This window comes from Culex pipiens, chromosome 2 (assembly GCF_016801865.2).
Source record: "Culex pipiens pallens isolate TS chromosome 2, TS_CPP_V2, whole genome shotgun sequence".
NCBI classification, from domain to species: Eukaryota; Metazoa; Arthropoda; class Insecta; order Diptera; family Culicidae; genus Culex; species Culex pipiens.
This window is the reverse complement of record NC_068938.1, coordinates 22,929,998-22,949,690: the sequence shown is the minus strand read 5'-3', so window position 1 is coordinate 22,949,690 and position 19,693 is coordinate 22,929,998. Positions and strand designations below refer to the sequence as shown.

The following is a 19,693-nucleotide window of genomic DNA, read 5'->3' as shown; positions in this document are numbered from 1 at the left end:
TTTCATTTCTGTTGAAATGAATCAGATAAAATTGTGAAGTCAAACCAAAGCGAGAAATATTCCCGTTTGATTTTTTCTTCATTGGTATTACTTGGGATGGGGCAAAGCCAAGCAACACCTTAAGTTCGTTTTTGATCTCATCCACCGACAAGTCGTTGGAGAGACCTTTCAAGACCGCCTTGAATGGCCGAGCATTCTTGGTCTCATACGTGTAGAAATTGTGTTTGTGGTTTTTCAAATAACCAACAAAAGTTTGGTGATCTTGTAAAGATTCCGTCAACAAGCGACATTCTCCTCTTCGACCAAGCTGGAACGAAACCTTCAAATTGCAAGTTTCCTTGCAATTCTTCAGTTGCGTTCGAAAGCTGGCCAAATCGGAAACGGAAGTCACTACAATTGGCGGAGCCTTTACTCGTTTCTCGACGGCAGAAGGCTCAGTACGAGGAGAAGGTTCCTTGTCATCAGTTTCGGATAAAACACCGAAACTGTTTGTCAATGGAATTGGAGGATTGACCTCACATTCAGAATCAGAATCAGACCTCAGAAGAGGCTGTTTTCTTTTTCTGTTTCCGTTAGCCGGTTTAGCGTTCAAACGCTTCACCGACGTAACGACCAAATCTTCAGAAGATTTGCGTTTACCTTTGTTTTGACGCATTTTGCAAGCAAAGTTCTCTTAAAAAGATGGCTTCGTTTGTAAAATACAACAAAATTTCAGGTGGGGTTAGTCTTGAAAAGACTGTTTAGAATTTTGGAAAATAACTCAGGTAGTCTTTAAAAAGACTGTGAATTTTGTTTTGAAATAACTCTGAGCTTAGGTAGTAAAAAATACCGCAGCTCTAGTGTCCGTTCACCACGAAGGTTCGCAAGACACTGACCAATATCGGGTTTCATTCACAGTCCAGAGTGGGTTCTGTGGGCGAGGCCGTCAAAGATTGACCGCGGGAGATTTTGAATCGAATGCGAACGTATCTAGAACTGTGATGATAGGACGACGACAACGCACTGTCAATCGCTTTCGATTTGGATTGGGTTGCCCTCGCAGTCCATGTGGAAATGAAGTGGTGCAACAGGAGTTCAAGATTTGCGTTTCAGATTCATTTGGGGAGATAAGGTTGCGAAGCAAGTTTGTGCGAATGTCTGTAATTGTAATTAAAATTATATGTTTAAACAAAAGAAAACTTGTTAGAAATATTCTGAGGATGATCAATAAAAAATGTGGCTAGATTACATCCGAGAATGGTAACAGATTTTGTGGCGAATAAAGTTTAATTTTAAATGCCTTGAGTTTTTGGAAATTTGAAGCGTTATTTTAGGTCGAATTACTCAAAAAGAGGTAATTGACAACCAACCAAATTTTCAACCTTCCAAAATTCAACCTGAATTCCACAAAACAAAAAAACGGAAAAAATTAACTTCAGAGCACCAGCATAAGTTACAGAGCTAAATGTAATAAAGAACATTATTTGTTTGGATATAAATAATCTCAGTTTTCAAAAGCTCATAAAAGCTATCAAAATTAGAATTTTAAATTACAAAATCCTTATTGCCATCAAAAAAAAATACAAAAAATATAACTTTAGGCAAAATAAGATATTTTCATTTTTCTTTTCTGTAAAAATAAATTCGAAATTTAAAAAGCAAGCTCAACAATTGAAAATGTCCAAAACTATTTTTTGTTCTACGATTTTAAAATTATTTTTGAAGAAAAGGCTGGAAAATTTCCAAAAAAAATATTTTTTTAATTGAAAATCGAACCATTATTTTCCAAGTTAAAGCTAAAAACAAGCTGAAAAATGAATGCGATTTAGTTGATACTGAGACAACATCGTTTGTTTCACAGCAATCAGCAGCCCGATCAACAATTTCAAAAAAAAATGTAGTATTTTGAAATTGCAAAAAAAAACTAAGAGCAATTTTCTACCAAAACCGGAAATGGATTTTATTTGTATTTTTTGATTTGGCTCAAACTTTGTGGGGGCCTTCCCTATGACCAAATAAGCTATTTTGTGTCATTGGTTCACCCATTCAAGTCTCCATACAATTTTGGCAGCTGTCCATACAAAAATGGTATGTAAATATTCAAACAGCTGTATCTTTTGAGTGAATGTTCTCATCAATTTGGTGTCTTCGACAAAGTTGTAGGTATTGTTGAGGACATTTGAGAAAAAAATAGGTACACGGAATTTTTTTTTTTGCAGATTTTTTAATCAACTTTTTTTTTCACTAAAACTCAATTTCCCAAAATACGTATTTTTTTGACTTTCGAGTTTTTGATATGTTTTAGGGGACAAAAATCCGCAACTTTTGAGCTATAGAGAAACATGGTAAAAAAATCTGACGCCGAGTTATGATTTTTTGAAAAAATAGTGATTTTTGGAAAAAATCGAAGTAACATGTAAAAACAAGTTTGACATTATTTTTTAATGCAAAATTGAATTTGCAATCGAAAAGTACTTTACAGATTTTTTGATAAAGGGCTCCGTTTTCAAGATATAGCCACCGAAAGTTTGATTTTAGCGAAATATTTGCAGTTTTTCGATTTTTAAAAATAGTGACCATGAGTGACCATTTCTGAAAATATTTTTTTTGAAAAGTTCAGAAAATTTGCTATAAAATTGCCTTAGAATTGAAATTGAATTTTACGTCGTATATTTACATACCATTTTTGTATGGACAGCAGCCAAAATTGTATGGAGACTTGTATGGGTGAACCAATGATGCAAAATAGCTTATTTGGTCATAGGGAAGGCCCCCACAAAGTTTGAGTCAAATCAAAAAATACAAAAAATAAAAATGGTCGAAATCGGCCGATTTCGTAGAGAGTTGCTCCTAAACATTTTCGAAAAAAATAATCTTTAAATGATTTGAAAACTATGCACACAATGTTTGACAAGTTTTAAGATTTTTATATCAAAAACCAAAACATTTTCCAAAATGTACAACTCTGGTAGAAAATTTTGCACTAACCTCAATTCAAGCGCAAAAATGCCTTATAAAAAACGAAAATTAATGAATACGTTATTTGGAAAAACAATGATCAGATAAAAAAAAGTCGGACAATTGTTGTGTGCAATCCTAATCATAACCTACACTTTGTCCAAGACACCAATTGTAGATCCTCTGATGTTTTGAAAAATTGACTAAATGTTTTGAACCACCTCATAAGCAGTCAGTGGTCACAGTGGTCTGAGAAGTGAAATTAGCAGGAAAAAATTATTGCTGCTTCGGGGAAACATTTTAGAGTTTTGGTATCAAAGGAGCATTTGATCAGTACAAAATTTTACGACTTTTGGTCATGATGATACTAGGGTGGTCCTAAAATTTTCTCAATTTTTCAAAATCTATCTCCGCACCCTGATGAGATAGGGACATACTTTATTCGGCTAACCATTCTGAACAACTTTGCTGAAGACACCAAATTTTTATCTCTTAATCTGTTCATTCTACAGCATTTTATATGAAAAGTGCTAGGGTTACCCTTCAAAAAAGTTTTTTTTATTCTATAACTTTCTTGCATTATTTTTGGCAATTTTGGTGTCTTCGGAACATATTTTGAAGACTAAAAGAGGCGTCTTTTGACAAAAAACAAAGTCGCTGTTTTGTTCAAAAGTTTGAGAAATTTTACGTTTTCAAATTAGCCTTTTTCAAATATTTGTATTTTTTTTGTGGAAACAAAATAACATTCTGTTTGTTGCATTTGAAAGCTTAAGACTTCTTCTTTATGATGTTTTAAAAATCTCATGAGGGTTTTCACAAATCCGAGGTCCGTTTTTTGATATCTCGTGACGGAGGGGCGGTACGACCCCTTCAATTTTTTAACATGCGAAAAAAGAGGTGTTTTTCAATCATTTGCAGCCTGAACTTTTATGTTAAATTAGACGCCCGATTTCATGGCGTACTCAGAATTCCGAAAAAAAACGTATTTTTCATCGAAAAAAACACTAAAAAAGTTTAAAAAATTCTCCCATTTTCCGTAACTTGACTGTAAAATTTTTTGGATCATGTCATTTTAAAGAAAATTTAATGCACTTTTCGAATCTACATTGACCCAGAAGGGTCATTTTTTCATTTAGAATTAAATTTTTCATTTTAAAATTACGTGTTTTTTCTAACTTTGCAGGGCTGATGTTCGACAAAGAGCAGAAAATTACAAAAAAAAATTATATATAAACATAAGGGATTTGCTTGTAAACATCACGAGTTATCGCGATTTTACAAAAAAAAGTTTTGAAAAAGTTGGTCGTCGTCGATCATGGACGTTCATCGTCACCCGCGACAGACATGGACGACGAAACAAAGATTAACACAAAATGTTCAAAGAATCCGATGGTGTGACAACTTGTGACATTTTTTTTTTTTTTTGAAAAACATGACACTTTGAGAAGAATAAAAAAAAGTTTTTATCAGTGTTTTCCTAACTTTAGTTAAATAACTTACAAAAAACTCTTGCTAATTTGTTGAAAACTACTTTTAAATGTAGAATTTTTAGGCATTATGTTTTTATGAGAATAACGTCCTTTCAAATCTACATTTTATTTTTAGACAAAAAAAAATTATAAAAAATGATAATAGATCTCAAACATTTTCAGTGCAATCTATGGATAGCAATTATAAACCAGTTGTTAATGTTTCAAAATTTCGTAAGTGTAGGGTTGGATTTGTTTGAGGGATTCTTCCTTCTATTTTAGTTAGAAACAGAATTAATATGGTTTAAATTGAACTTAATAAAAATATTTGTGCCATGAATAGTGTGCTTTGAATTACTTTTTCAGTGATTTTAAGTTTTGAATCTATTATATTTTTGAACATGTTTTGACAACAACATTTTGTTTTAATATTCTCATCTTGATTTTATTTTCTTACTTATTTAGTTCGCTGAAACTTTAATATATAGCTTTACAAACAACAATGTTTGGGTTATTTTCTTTTTTTGTTACCCGCTCCGAAGTTTCAAAAACATCTTTAATGATTCAATATAAATTTATCCGAATCAATGTTAGTTGACTCATAATCCACATATCTTAGAGTTCTTCAATTTACAAATAAATTTACTTTAATTACAAGGCGGAAGCACAAGCATTCCGTCGAAACACCCTGACAACAATGTGGTATTTTTGCACCAATTAAGGTACATTTAGTTCGCATTTCATTTCTTAGAATTGTCGTGTTTCTTTTTTCCCTAATGCCAGGAAATCGTTCGAATGGTTCACCACAATCTTTTTTCCAATCAAGTGGAAAAGTTTACTGCACCATTCGATCAAATAAAATCCCCTCTGCACACGCGTGTGTTTGCAATTGGAAAGGGTGCTTTAAACCCTTTTCCCGTCCTTGTACCGTTTAACAAATTGCTACAATTTGTGACCCACTTCCAGCGGCGAATCAGCTTTGATGGTGGGGCGTTGGGCCACTTGAGAGCAGAGTTGCTAACCCCAATAATGATGACTTTGTTTTTTGTGTTGTTCCCTTGTCAAACCAAACCCTCTAAACAATTTGGACAACTTCATCAACCTCGTTCGGTACGATCAGGGTGAGGTTCGTCTAATTATATTTAATTATTTGTACTTGTAAAAAATTAATAACCATGCGACATGAAACACGCGGTCAAGCGAACGCTAAATTGAAAGATCAACGACTAACGATCCGTGATCAGGCACGAACCAACGTCGGTTGACGAACCGAACCACGAAGTGCTCGCGTGAGTTATGGGGCCTGAAATTGTGAACAAATAATGCTCTCTCAAAGCAAAGCGCCCATTCAGCAAACGATGTTTTCATTGACGGCGACGATCCTCAACTTTGGAACAGTAGGCCACTTCTTGGTTATTGAAGACTGGGAAAGAAAAAATAAGATTTACTCTTAAGTTAAGACATTTCCAAAAAAAAGTTTAAATTTCACTTAAAATTTTCAACAAATTAAAAGTTAAAAAAGAGTTTTTCCCACCAAACACTCACCGTGAGACCCCACACCGCAAAAGGGCTCTCTGTCCAGCAGTCCCTCCAGTGAGGGGCGCCCCAATTGGTTCAACATTTAACACACCCCTCGACGACCGTGCGCGCGTCGATCACTGAGTTTAAACGCCGGTAAGTCACTTTAAACTTGAAATTACCTTTCAATGTTGCTGGTCACGAAATTGGCGGTGGCGGTCCAAGTTAGAAGAGACTGAAGAACCCAAACATGTGCATCTAATCACACAGATCGTGAGACCAAACTGTCGGTACTTAAGTCAATTACCGCACACCACCAACGATCAGCAGCAGTGGGTTTGTGGTAGCTCAGCGAGGTATCTAATGATGGGGTCTTGAGATCTTGAGGGGGAGAGTAAAAGTGCTCGTTAGGGGTTTGGTTTGCGATCGGTAGCTGGCTGCATCAAATCTGATGGTTTTCAGAACGAGATCTCTGCTGCAAACCTGATCGTATGAATTGATTAAAGAGCGGAATCGTGAGATCGAAATGTGCACACGTTTTGCATAAATTACGCGCCCCATATGTGCGTATGTCAAGAGGTGCTGCATTTGAGGAAGATTAACGGCGCCGGAGGGTTGGTAGATTAAATCCCACACTTGTTTGCTTTAAGTGCGACAAAAAAAATTAATCTCAACCTGTAAAAAACTAAAACCAAATCCTGAGGACTTGCGAATAAAAGTTATAGGTAGCAAAAACTGTGAACATTTCTATGGCTCAAGAATCGCGACTGAAAATTTCAATGTTAACTCGATCAAAGATGTGCCTTCTATCGGATGGGGTAGTAAAACGTCGGTCCATTTGCATAAAAGAGGTTTTGGGTGACTCACCACCATTAGAGGTGGGCAAAAAAAGAGCGAGCCGATCAAAGAGCCGGTTCACTGAAAAGAGCGAAAGAACCGTGGCTCACAAAAAAGATGGCATGATTTGTGTTGTAATTAATTTGCCAATTCCAATTTCCAAAAAAAAAATAGTATTAAATGTGTATTTGAGAATTGAAAATGCTATTTCAAATATTTCATTGCGATTAAAAATTAATCCCAAAAGTCAATGATTTTTTAAATAACATGAAAAAAAGTATTATTGGAATACAAATTTGAGCATTTCAAATTGCATAATTGGTAAAATATTACCAAAAATCTACTGAACAGTTTAGAGATTTCGGAGCAAAATAAACCCTTTTGTCCGATTAAACATTTGCGTTTATAGACTTTATCGATTGAATCAGAATGTAGAAAAGAGTTCACAAAATGCTTTCTTCAAATAAAATAGAAGGGTAATTCTCTACCAACTCACACAGCAGTTGCCCCGACCCCTCTTCGATTTGCGTGAAACTTTGTCCTAAGGGGTAACTTTTGTCCCTGATCACGAATCCTTGTCCGTTTTTTGATATCTCGTGACGGAGGGGCGGTACGACCCCTTCCATTTTGAACATGCGAAAAAAGAGGTGTTTGCGATATTACGAAAAAAAAGTTTTGAAAAAGTTGGTCGTCGTCGATCATGGCCGTTCATGGTCACCCGCGACAGACACGGACGACGAAACAAAGAGAAACGCAAAAAGTTACTTTTTCAAAACTTTTTTTTCGTAAAATCGCGATAACTCGTGATGTTTATGAGCAAACCCCTTATGTTTATATATCATTTTTTTTGTAATTGTCTGCTCTACAACTTTGTAGAACATTGTTACACTCTTAAAAATAACCCTGCAAAGTTAGAAAAAACACGAAATTTTAAAATGAAAAATTTTGTTCTGAATGAAAAAATGACCCTTCTGGGTCAATGTAGATTCGAAAAGAACATTAAATTTACCATAAAATGACATGTTCCAAAAAAATTTACAGTCGAGTACCGGAATATGGGAGAATTTTTAAAACATTTTTAGTGTTTTTTTCGATGAAAAATACGTTTTTTCGGAATTCTGAGTACGCCATCAAATCGGGCGTCTAATTTTTCATAAAAGTCCCTTTGGCACCAAATTTCTATCTCATTACCGTTTCCGGCTGCAAATTGTTGAAAAACACCTCTTTTTTCGCATGTTCAAAAATGGAAGGGGTCGTACCGCCCCTCCGTCACGAGATATCAAAAAACGGACCTCGGATTCGTGATTAGGGACAAAAGTTACCCCTTAGGACAAAATTTCACGCAAATCGAAGCGGGGTCGGGGCAACTTTTCCCGATTTCGTGTGAGTTGGTAGAGAATTAGCCAGAAGCATAGTTCAATTCTTGTAGAAATATACGCATATTTAAAATTAAAAGCGATTTTTCCAACACCCTAGATTTAAGTTTGGGTGCCATTCAATTACTTGAATGTTTAGAAATATTGACATAGAGACCGCCAAGACCTATGATTTTCAAGGGCATTTTGTCATTTTCAGTTCTAATTTTTTTTTATCAAATAATTTGTAAAAGTCCAATGTTATTTCACATTGGACTTTTACTTTTAAAATCACACGATTCTTAAAAAAACCTTTTCATCCAAATTTTGAAAAAGAGCGAAAGAGCCGTTCAAAAGAGCGGCATCCCAGAAGGTTTTTTGAAATTATGTTATATTATATTTATAAAAAAGACATTTTGAGATTTTTTGTATTATAAAAATTAGAGTGGCCTTATGCAAAGTGGTGATTTTTATTACAGAGCAATTCCAGCTCAAATCAGGAATTTTTCTGATACTTTTGTACCCGACCCTCTCCGATTTCAATGAAACTTTGTAGACATGTTTTCCTAGGCCTATATAAGCCATTTTTGTGCAAATGGAGCAAATAGTACTCGAGAATAACATTTGAGAAGGGCGTAAGGTATTTAAATATTTTTGTATTCTGTAATTTAAAAATTACTGTATCTCGAAGCGAGGTTTAAAAGTTAAATTAGAAGGTGATGTCACGATTTTTTTTCGCACAAAATTTTTGAGGAAATAGCCTAAAATGTTACTAAAAGACTGACGAAAAATGCAGGATGGTATGTCTCTCCTAAAAAAATACAAAAATCATTTACTAAAACTGTTTTTTTGAAAAGTGGTCTAAACGTCAAAATTTTTAAAAACCGGTAGTGGGAATCGATTCTCCAGACAATTTTACATAAAAGTCTCCGTATTGACCATTGTCCTATGTCCAATCCTTGGGAAGATACAGCGGTTTTAAAAATAAAAATGTTGAAAAAACGGGATTTTTGGTGGTTTTTGCCAATTTCTATAAACACAGACTTGGTTTTTCAGTCTCGTAAATATTTTTAACGGAAAGCTCGTCCAATTTCCCATAAGTTTGCCTTTGACAGCATTTCAATTGGATGTAAGGGCTTACAGATATAAGCTTAATTACATTGCTTATAACTGAAAATAGAATATTTTTTTCAGTGTGGTAGAAACCAGGATAGTAAATTTGATTACGTAAATATAAAAACGATATAAATCAAAAAGCTGTCAAAGGCAAACTTATGGGAAATTGGACGAGCTTTCCGGTAAAAATATTTACGAGACTGAAAAACCAAGTCTGTCATATAGAAAATGCCAAAAACCACCAAAAATCCCGTTTTTTTACATTTTTATTTTTAAAACCGCTGTATCTTTCCAAGGATTGGACATAGGACAATGGTCAATATGGAGACTTTTATGTAAAATTATCTGGGGAATCGATTCCCACTACCGGTTTTTAAAAATTTTGACGTTTAGACCAATTTTCAAAAAAAAACAGTTTTAGTAAATGATTTTTGTATTTTTTTAGGAGAGACATACCATCCTGCATTTTTCGTCAGTCTTTTGGTAACATCTTAGGGTATTTCCTCAAAAATTTTGAGCGAAAAAAAATCGTGACATCACCTTCAAATTTAACTTTTAAACTTAAAAATTGAAAAATGACATAAAAGTGGCGTGTATTTTTGTTTCAGTGTATTTTTATCAGAAAGCCCGTCCAATTTCCTACAAGTTTGTCTTTGACCACTTTTTGATACGATGCAACGGCTTCGAGATACAGTAATTTTTAAATTGCAAAATACTAAAATATTTAAATACCTTACGCCCTTCTCAAATGTTATTCTCGAGTACTATTGGCTCCATATACACAAAAAATGACTTATATAGGCCTAGGATAACATGTCTACAAAGTTTCATTGAAATCGGAGAGGGTCGGGTACAAAAGTACCAGAAAAAAATCCTGATTTGAGCTGGAATTGCTCTACAGGAATAAATAAATTCGTGTTAAAACAGCTAATTTTTCACACTTACCACACAGAAAAGAAAGTTTAAATTTGGAAGGTGTAATTTTGGAAGGCTGAATATTAACTTTTTGTGATGCAGTTTTACCTCAATTTTGACTGAAAAGGTTTGTCAGTGGTAAAATTACACACTTTTTCTGACATAAAAGATGTTCTCCTTCCCAGATGTAATATTGCCACGATTTTTTTTACTGTGCACGAACTGCGTCTGAGTTTTTGAATTACTTTATAATTTATTCATATATTCACATTTAATATTTTTGGCGATATTTGAGGTGCACCAAATAATTTTATTTTGAACACAAACACCTTGATTACACCAACCGACGCAAATTCTGCGCATTTCAATTTTGAGGGGAAGTATGAACTTTGGGGTCCCAAGAAAAACTCTAAAGTTTGTATGGAGAATTGTGCGGTTTGCTTCTCTTACATATTGCATGCAATTTTTGGATTATATGCAACAGCGACAAACCGCCCTTATCCTAAAAAATCAACAAATCTTCAAAGTATTTTTCGATTGCAAATTTGCTTTTACATTTAAAAGTTTTTAACCTTTAGAATTTTTTGACTTTAATTTCTATTTAAAAAAATCTTTTTTTTTTTTTTTGTCAAAAAACCATAACTCGGCAAAACAAAATATCCATACATTTCTGTGGCCCAAAAGTTGCAGTGTTTACTTATTTTTTTAATATTCCTTATCAATACCAACTTTGCCGCAGACACCAAATCGATCAGAAAATTCCTTAAAATGTTAAAATTACTGAATATTTACGTACCGGCATCAGGGGTCTCTCACTTTCCAGACCCAATGTCACCCCTGATGACGGTAAAATTTTTGTATGGACAGCTGACAAAATTGTATTGTTGTATGTATTGGTAAACCAATGACACAAAATGGGTTGTTTGGTCATAGGAAAGGACCACACAAAGTTTGAGCAGAATAATAAAATACAAAAAAAAATAAAAATGATCGAAATCGGCCAATTTCGTAAAGAAATACTCTGGTCAGTGCTATCAATAAAATGTCGTTCAAAAACATATTTCTTCTATTTTGGGAAAAAAAAGATTTAAATTTTTTTTCTGGTATTAATATTTTTTTCTATAAAATGTTCATGGGCCTTGTGGAATAACTTGTCCGACCTTATTTGTTTAAAAATCAAAAACTGGATTTTTATTTGAAAACCCGTAGAGCTACTACTACACTGAAATAAAAAAAAATAGTATCAAATTCCTGTATTCTACGAATTTTGCCTCTTTTCCTTTTTTAGTTATCGGGTTTTTGGATTACTTAATAAGGAAAGGAGCCAAAATTCCTAGAATTTGGAAATTTGTTGCATTTTTTTTTTTCAGTGCATATTTTTGTAGAAGGATTTGTTCAGTGTTAAGAATTTGTAGAAGGATTTTTGTCAAATACTTGGAGCGAAGCTTAATTTATGTAAATCGTCGCCATCGTGCTAACTTGTCGTACGTGCATTTTGGGCCAAATTGAGTTAAGAACGCCATTTTGTGCAGCTCACAATGCCTCACCTTTTGACCTTCACAGATCCCCAAAATTCGATTTCAATCCTGAGATATTCAACAAAAACCGAAAAAACTCCGTGCATTTTTGTCACTTTACATATGAAAGTAGTTTCAATCTTGTCGTGCTATCTTGTCACTCCATGAAAATTGATGTAAGTGCGACAAAAGGCCAAAGGGATTTCAGGCCAGGAAAGTCAGGATGCGTTTGTCGCACGTACAAGCTAGACTACCGTAAATATTTGTAATTATAACTCGGGACTCCAGCAACCAACTTCAACCAAACTTTGGGACAATGCACAGAATGGTCAGGCAAACAAAACGTGTTTGTTATTGTTTACATAGCGTGCTCTCGTTTTTGAATATTCAAGGCCAAACATTAAAACGCTTTTTTCTCGGATCGTCAAAATGGCGGGTGTGACAAGATAGCACGACGACGTCGAAATGATAAAAATAAAAATAATTGTCGATAATGGAAGTCGTCACCAAAAGATGAAATTAAAAAATGTGTGTAGATATTTAATAAAAATTACATTAAAAAAAATCCTGAATACTGAAATACTTCTACAAATACAATTAAATTAAAACTACACAGAAAAAAAAGTTAAATTTTGGAATGTTGAAATTTGGTAAGTTGAATATTACCTCTTTTTTAGTAATATTACATAAAAATGTGTAAAACTGTGAACCTGATGAATATTCATCAAAAACTGTTGAAAATTCATCATTTTCTGGGGTAAAATTTATCATTTTTTTCGACACAAAATCTGTCACCATTTCCTGATGAATTTTTTTCTGTGTATACAAACTATGAATTCTCCTCAAAAACAAATTTCCAATCATAAATCCTGCCAACACGTGGGTTCCAATAGCAAGTTCCCCGGAGATAAACCACACGTGGTTCAACCACATTGCCCTCCTGTCAACAACATCATCCCGACGAGCTCCCGCAGTTTATGATGTGGTTTGTGAGCCAGATGTAACGTGACCCAGTTGCAGTTTGATTTGTTTTGATGACGCGTAACTTTTAATATAAATTGTGATATTGGAAAATATTTTAAGTTGTTTGTAGATTTGTTGACACGGTGTGTACACTGACTTCTCAACTTACTGCAACAAATTTTGCAACAAAAGCCTTGTTTGAACTCATCCCCAGGAATCAAGTCTTTCTGAAAATTAAATCCTTTGAAGACAGCAGATAATACTTCCGACAAAGTTCATCCAAGCGTTTCCCCCATTACGGTTCAGTGCCTCTAAAAATAACTTGAAAACAATTCTTTCTTCCTTTGAAAGCAACACACCAGAAAAAAACAATTCACCCAACAAAGCTTAACTCACTTTTCCTTCTTCCCATTTCGGATGACACTCACCACCACGTGGCGATAGCATAATCCATGTTACTTCTTCCACGTGTTGAGAGGGTAGACCGCGTGGCAACAGTTACAACTGCTCTCTCTCTCTCGAATGTTATTGTGCTCGGGTGGCCTTTTCGGAGGAACAAAGTTTGCTTGGTTTCTCTGAGGTTGGCAGGCAGGATTGTTTGTGGGTGGAAGAATTTCCACTTCAGTGCCGCAAAATGGCAGCATTATGTGGTTTGTTTCGATCTGGGTGGCATTTCCAGGAAAATTTTCAAACGAATTACTGCTTGAGAGTGGGAGGACAAGTTGTTTTTGCGACTTAATAATGATGAAGGATGGAGTTTGACTGTTGTAAATTATTATTAAATTTATTTATTTGTTACAAAAACTGCAAACACACAGAATTTTAAATTTAAAAAAATGATTTGTTTTTCTTCAAATCAGGTGAAAATAACACAAGTTCGGTAAAACTAAGCAAAACTATGTTGGGTCAATTTAATACTTGTTTGTTATTGATTATGTTCTTAAGTATATCTCCGAGTCCAGGCAATTATTAGTTTATTTCTTGATTTTCATGGGAACTTCCTAGAGCGTCCAATTTCCCGGGGTTACAAAATTCCCGGGAAACGGGAAATTTTCAACAAATTTCCCGGGAAATTTGAAATTAAACGAAAATTATTCTGATCCTGTTTCTGATGAATATCTTGCAACAGAATTGTATAGAACAGCAACTTTAATGGTCAAAATGAGTGTGAGGATCAATTAATGGCTAGAATGCTTGTAAAAAAATCATGCAACTTTGAGAAAATGTTATAAATTTTCTAATTTTTAAGCTGTTTTTAGAATCGTATCAAATAAAAAAAATATTACTGGATTTTTTGTTGAGAAGTATTTTTTAATCAAAGTGTTTGAACAGTGAAAATCTATGCTCCACAACAATAAAATTGCTTTTAAATTTGGCTTAGTGACCATAAAGTTGAAATGAGAAAAAAATATCATGCACAAATAATGTTTTTCATGGCAAATTAGTATTTTCTACCTGTGAATAAATAGTTATTCTTTAATTTTGCGTTAAAAATCTTATTTATAGCGTTGTTTAACTTGAAACACTATTTCATGAAATCACAACTCAAAGTTTTGCAATATTTGAAGTGAGTTTTTGAGGAATGGTTGCATTCTTTGGGTGAATTTCATATGATACGAAGTTGTTTTTAATAATTTTTCATGGTTCCTTTTATGGTATGATTTTAGTTATATGGTTAGATGACCTAATATTTTAATTAATTAGATAAAAATAATTTTCATAGTGTAAAAGTGGTTGAAATTAAACGATATTTTTTCATATTTAAAATTTATAACTTCAAACAGTTATTTCTCGAATACTTTTAAAAAAATTCTTCTCGAAAAACCCTTTTTTTAAATTAATTATAGCAATTCAATGTTTCATGAAAATTGGCCAATGGAAAAAAATGGTGAATATCTTATTTTCAAATGTTATAACAAAAAATAGTTTAAATAGGTTGTCAAAAATAAAATAGGTAATCTTCATTCCATAATAGCGTAATTTTTGTTGTCCAACATATAAGCAAACAATATTCCTAGTTGTGAATGCTTCAGAAATAAATATTATCTGAATTAAACCTTGACATGAAATTTACAGACAAGCTGATTATTTCAATATGAACAATAGATTGAAATGAATAAAATCAAATAAGGTTCTCTAATTATTATTTTTTGTTTGATTTCAAAACATTGGTGCCAAAAAGGCATGAAAATTTATACTTCCGCTTGTATTTCGGGAAATCCCGGGAATTCCCGGGAATTTTTTTCCCGGGACGGGAAATTGGACGCTCTAGAACTTCCGAAATCCTTGGATATCGAAAATTAGCATTTTTGGATGAACAGTGCACTTGGAAAAAAAAATCGGATGGTCGAATCATAGTCGATGAGCTAATGACACGAAAAACGCTCTAAAGTGATTGATCTGGGAATTTGTTGTCAAAGATGGCGGTGGTGAAGTATTGAAAAGGGCATTTCTGGAGTTTTTTTGAAAAGGTCCAATAAACCAAATTTTTAGTTTTTGCTTTTTGGGTGTTTTTTAATATCCCTGACTCAAGGCGGTTTCAAAAACACCCAAGAAGCAAAAACTGGAAATTTGGTTTATTGGATCTTTAAAAAAAAACTCCAGATTTGTTAATCTGCCCAACACATCATTGAAAAAACTAATTTGGGCGAAATCAATATGTTCCAACGCACTTTCCAAAACTTCAATTTCATTAAAACATTGTTTGATTTGGGCTGCCTATGCGAAAAACCTAACTGCCAATATCACATTAAAGTGAATTCCCCTTTGAAATCGCAATGGCGATGATTTGATGACTAACACAAAAACGCGTTTTTCTCGGAATACTTGATCAGTAATGTGGTTGTTGATCTCGAATTTGATATTAAAAAAAAAGAATAAAACAAATAAAAAACATCACGGTTTTTTTTATTTCTTTTTTTTTTTTTGGGGGGTGATCCAGCCGCACATCGTTGATGTCGAAACCTCTAAACTGGGCCCTCGTCCTGTCACGTCCGTCAGTAGTCTTGTCGTACATTACAACTAGAACCAGATCTGCCAATGAATTAGTACACTTCGACCAAATAAACACTGACGCTGTATGGATCTGACTCTAGAATAAATGCACAGTTGTGTGTTATTCATAAGTCCAAAATGTTCAATTATTCATTTAAGTCCAAATATTCATTTGCGGATAACTACCTAACTTGAATTGAATACAAGATTTAAAGCAACCTATCCGAAAGCTACTCTTATCTCAAATCCCCGACATTTTAATTATTAACCAAAAAAAAAAACGTTTCTTTTAAAACCTGTCTGGCTTCTTTTAAAAAACAAAAAAAATAACAGTTGATATTTTACAAGTCGTGAATTGAAAAAGAGACGACCATTTGTTCGTCAGAATTCCAGTAGATCCTCGATTCGCAACAATGGTCGATACAATCATAATCCGACAACCGTTAGTTCAACAGATCAACGAATTTAGTCCGATATCATTTCACTATTGATTGATCGAGACTCTATGGAAATTTTGACAAATCAGAATGGTTTTTATGCTACTTGAATGAAAATCACCGATTCTGATAGAATTACTAAATTCACTGTTACTAATTTTGTCCCTAAATAACTAAAGGCAAAGTATAAAAAGTTGATATTTATAGTTAAAATCCTAAATTCTACAAAAACTAAATTTTTAAAAACCCGCATCCTAACCTGACACCCACATTAAGATAGGGAAAAATCACATATGTAGCGGTTCATTGTACAAATGTGATATTTCCACTATCAGAGAACCTCCTTGTCTCGATGACAGCTTACCGGCCATCGATTAAGCCCTGAGACTACGCCAAAGTGGGTTCTCGCAGCATGAAGTGGTGTCCATGTGTAAAAATGGAAGCTTCAGCAATATACTGAACACTTCGATTTTAATTCCACATCGAATCAAATCATACTCTTTGCCAAACAAGCATCAAACCTATGACACTCATTATGACAAAGCCCAGGGAACATCACGGTTTTTTTTATTTCCATTAAAAAATGTAAAATGTAAATATTAAATAAAATAATCAATAACTTTGTGGTGTGGTGAAAATAATGAGTCATTCTTGAAACACGACAAGTTCCATTTTATTCAATTGTTAGCTAAGTGGCCCAGTATAAACAGGTAACTAATAAAATGCTGTCATTATTCGGGCCGAATTTTAAGGGGGGGGAGGGGGATGACAAAAGCTTTAAGGGTACACAGCAACCAAGTTAGTTTTTGTCTTCTTATTCCAAAATTGGTAATCTTACCGAACCAATCCTGACTATATTTTTTTTTGTTGTGAATCTCTATGGAAATGGCGGCTTAGGGGAGTAATAAAAAATATATCGATAGTTCGCGTAGTTTTGAAGATACTAAAATATCTATAACAAAAATCTGGATGCTAAAGCGCTGGTTGATGTGCACCGTTAAATGTTTGAAAACTAATTTTGAAACATAAACTACATTAACTAAATTTGTAGTTTGCAATTCCGAAAAACAATTTTTGGATGAAATTTTATGTCAAAATGTGTTATGTAAATCCACCGTCCAAATAAAAAAAATATTAAAAACTTTACTTTTTGATAGTTGTAGTGCTTCAAAGTTCAACTTTTGTCTCCCCCTTTCAAAGTTGGCCCGAAAAATCAAGGGGCAAAAAAATATTTTTTTAAAAAACTTAAAAATTTCAAGGGAAATTTAAGTGCAATCAGCTGAAAACAATTTAAAATGCATTCCCCTGCGTTAAGAACCATTTTTAGCATGTTTGGGTTGATTTAAAGATCTCTGCAATTTTTGAAAATTCACACAAGATCCTCTGTAATTATTAAGTCAAATTAATGTAATTACAAAAGCCGACTCGGTCCTACCAGGTCCCAGTACCGAAAACGACTTAATAAAAATAATTTTATGAAAAAATTTTTTTTTTGAAAATTTCGTTGTTAATTATCGCAAAAAGTTTTTTTTTTTGCTAAAATTTTTGGTTTCGTCAAATCTTTTTTTTTTTTTTGAAAACTAATGATTGCAAAACAACTGAACTAGTGTTAAATGCATTTTAGAACACTTTTTCCATGCAAATGTTGAAATTTTGGCTTGTTATTTCAATATTTAAATTTTTTCTATTTTTTATCTCCCAAACGACACCTAGATTTAAAATATTTTGAGTCGATATGAGGAGGTTGGGCTACAATTTTTTTCGTGGAAGTTCATTTTTTGAGTGTTTTTTGGTTTTCCATTCTTCAGTATGGGAAAAATAATCCAAAATGATACATCCCCTTAAAGCCAAATACCAAGGCTAATGTCACGCATTCGAAACACGTGTTGCAATGTAATAATTGTTTTGCAGCTCAATCCCAACCATTCCGAACACATGTGTTTGATTTTCTGCTCCACATTCCCATGCTTTTTCTCATTACTTCGGCCACGACACCTGGCATGCATTTTCGCTCCAATTTTCTTCTCCCCCCGGCGGGCAAACTTGCTCTATAAAATTGTTCGCCCTAATCTGGCAGATCTTAAGCGCTGTCCTCGTCGTCACCAAATCGTGCCACATTGAATTGCATGTGTTCTACACGATGTTTGTTCTTTGGCCGTACCCATACAAATCTCGGGTGAAAATTTACGACCAATTGTATCGGTTTGTTGCAGTTGCGTGAAAATTAGTAAACCTGAAGTTGCGAAACTAATCGATATTTGTTTTCGTTCGCAGAATCAATTTACGACGACCCGGTTGGCGTTGCTGCTGGTTCTCAGCTGTACAGCTTTGGCCAGTGCCGGCAAACAGAAACGGCTACTGTACGACCTGTCCGATCCCCTTGTGACGGTAACCGACTCCGCTTCGTACTACCACCATAACCCCTCGCCAAGCTTTCACCAACCCGCTACCATTTACTCCACCTCCTCCCTGCACCACCACCACCCCGAACTAATCAAACCCATCCCGGCTCCATTCCCCGCCCCCTCCCCATCCTTTATCTCCCCAAAGCACTCCTCCTCGCTGGACAGTATCTACAAGCAGCACAACTACTTTGACTACTCCAACTACGGAGCGCCGTTCCAATTCCTCGGAGGGAACGCCCTCGGATTCCGTGACGACGACACCTACATCGCCGACGGTCGCATCCTCAAGCAGTACTCCGTCCTCGAGCACCACCCGGAGGAGATCGAACGTAACCGCCTCCTCCACTCCGACCTGTTCGCTCCCTCGTCCAGCTTCTTCAGCGGAAAACCCGCCCCGATCTACAACCAGTTCACCGTCCAACACCTCGCACCCCACCTCTCGACCCTCGGGTACAACCCCCGCTTCGGCCTGCCCCTCAACAACGCCCCCTCCCCACTCCTAACCAAGAACCACGGCCCAGTCGCGCTCGGTTCCGGCTCGATTGGCATCGTCCACGGTCCCAACGGAGTCGCGCTCGGATCCGGTTCCCTCGGATACATCAGCCACCAGCAGCACCGCGATACGCTGTCCGACCTGGTGGCGCGCAAAAGCCGGAAGCACCGACCGGGACCGCTGCACTTTGGCCATAACCACGACTAAGAAGGGGCTTTCGTTACCTAGACGATTAGTGCATTTCAAGTGGAGAGATAGATTAATATAGCAACGAACGTGCCTTGTTATCATTTATTATATGCGATTTATACGCGATAGAATGACGCTTTTTTGTGTGTACATAGAGAAAGAATAGCTGAGTTGTTTTGAGTTTCTGTTCAAAAATTGTAAAGCTTCCTTACGATAAATCCAAATTATAGCCGATAAATTTATGTATAAATAAATTTTATTTTTTTACCGAAATAGTCCTGCATTTATGTTGCTTGTTATCACAAGTCTGTACCGTTAGATGTTTGAGTACTAGTTTGAAGAAATTTGTCTTATTGCTAAATAGGGTTTAGCAGGTTTGTAAACGAATATAGTATTTATATGTGGTAAAATTGACTCAAAAGTTGTAAAACATGTAAGTAGCCAATGTATTTAAATGTTCACCATTTAATAAAGATATTTATGCAATTCAACTAACTCGGTGTAAAGCTTAATCTAGCGTTAACACAATGCGTCTCCATTATGTTATT

At 34.9% G+C, this 19,693-nt stretch overlaps 1 protein-coding gene across 2 annotated transcripts in view; it reads left to right on the top strand.

Annotated features, from left to right (window-relative positions):
• The window catches only part of LOC120422388 (uncharacterized), a 39,492-nt gene extending 20,174 nt beyond the window's left edge, over positions 1-19,318 (top strand). The window contains exons 1-2 of one of the 2 annotated variants that reach the window (XM_039585797.2): positions 17,839-18,270; positions 18,333-19,318. In XM_039585797.2, coding sequence (XP_039441731.1) covers positions 18,199-18,270; positions 18,333-19,163 — 903 coding nt within the window. In that variant the 5' untranslated portion in view covers positions 17,839-18,198 and the 3' untranslated portion in view covers positions 19,164-19,318. Of the gene's footprint in view, positions 1-17,838; positions 18,271-18,332 lie in introns of those variants that run through there. The other variant, XM_052708295.1, reaches the window with a different exon arrangement.
• Positions 19,319-19,693: the final 375 nt, after the last annotated feature.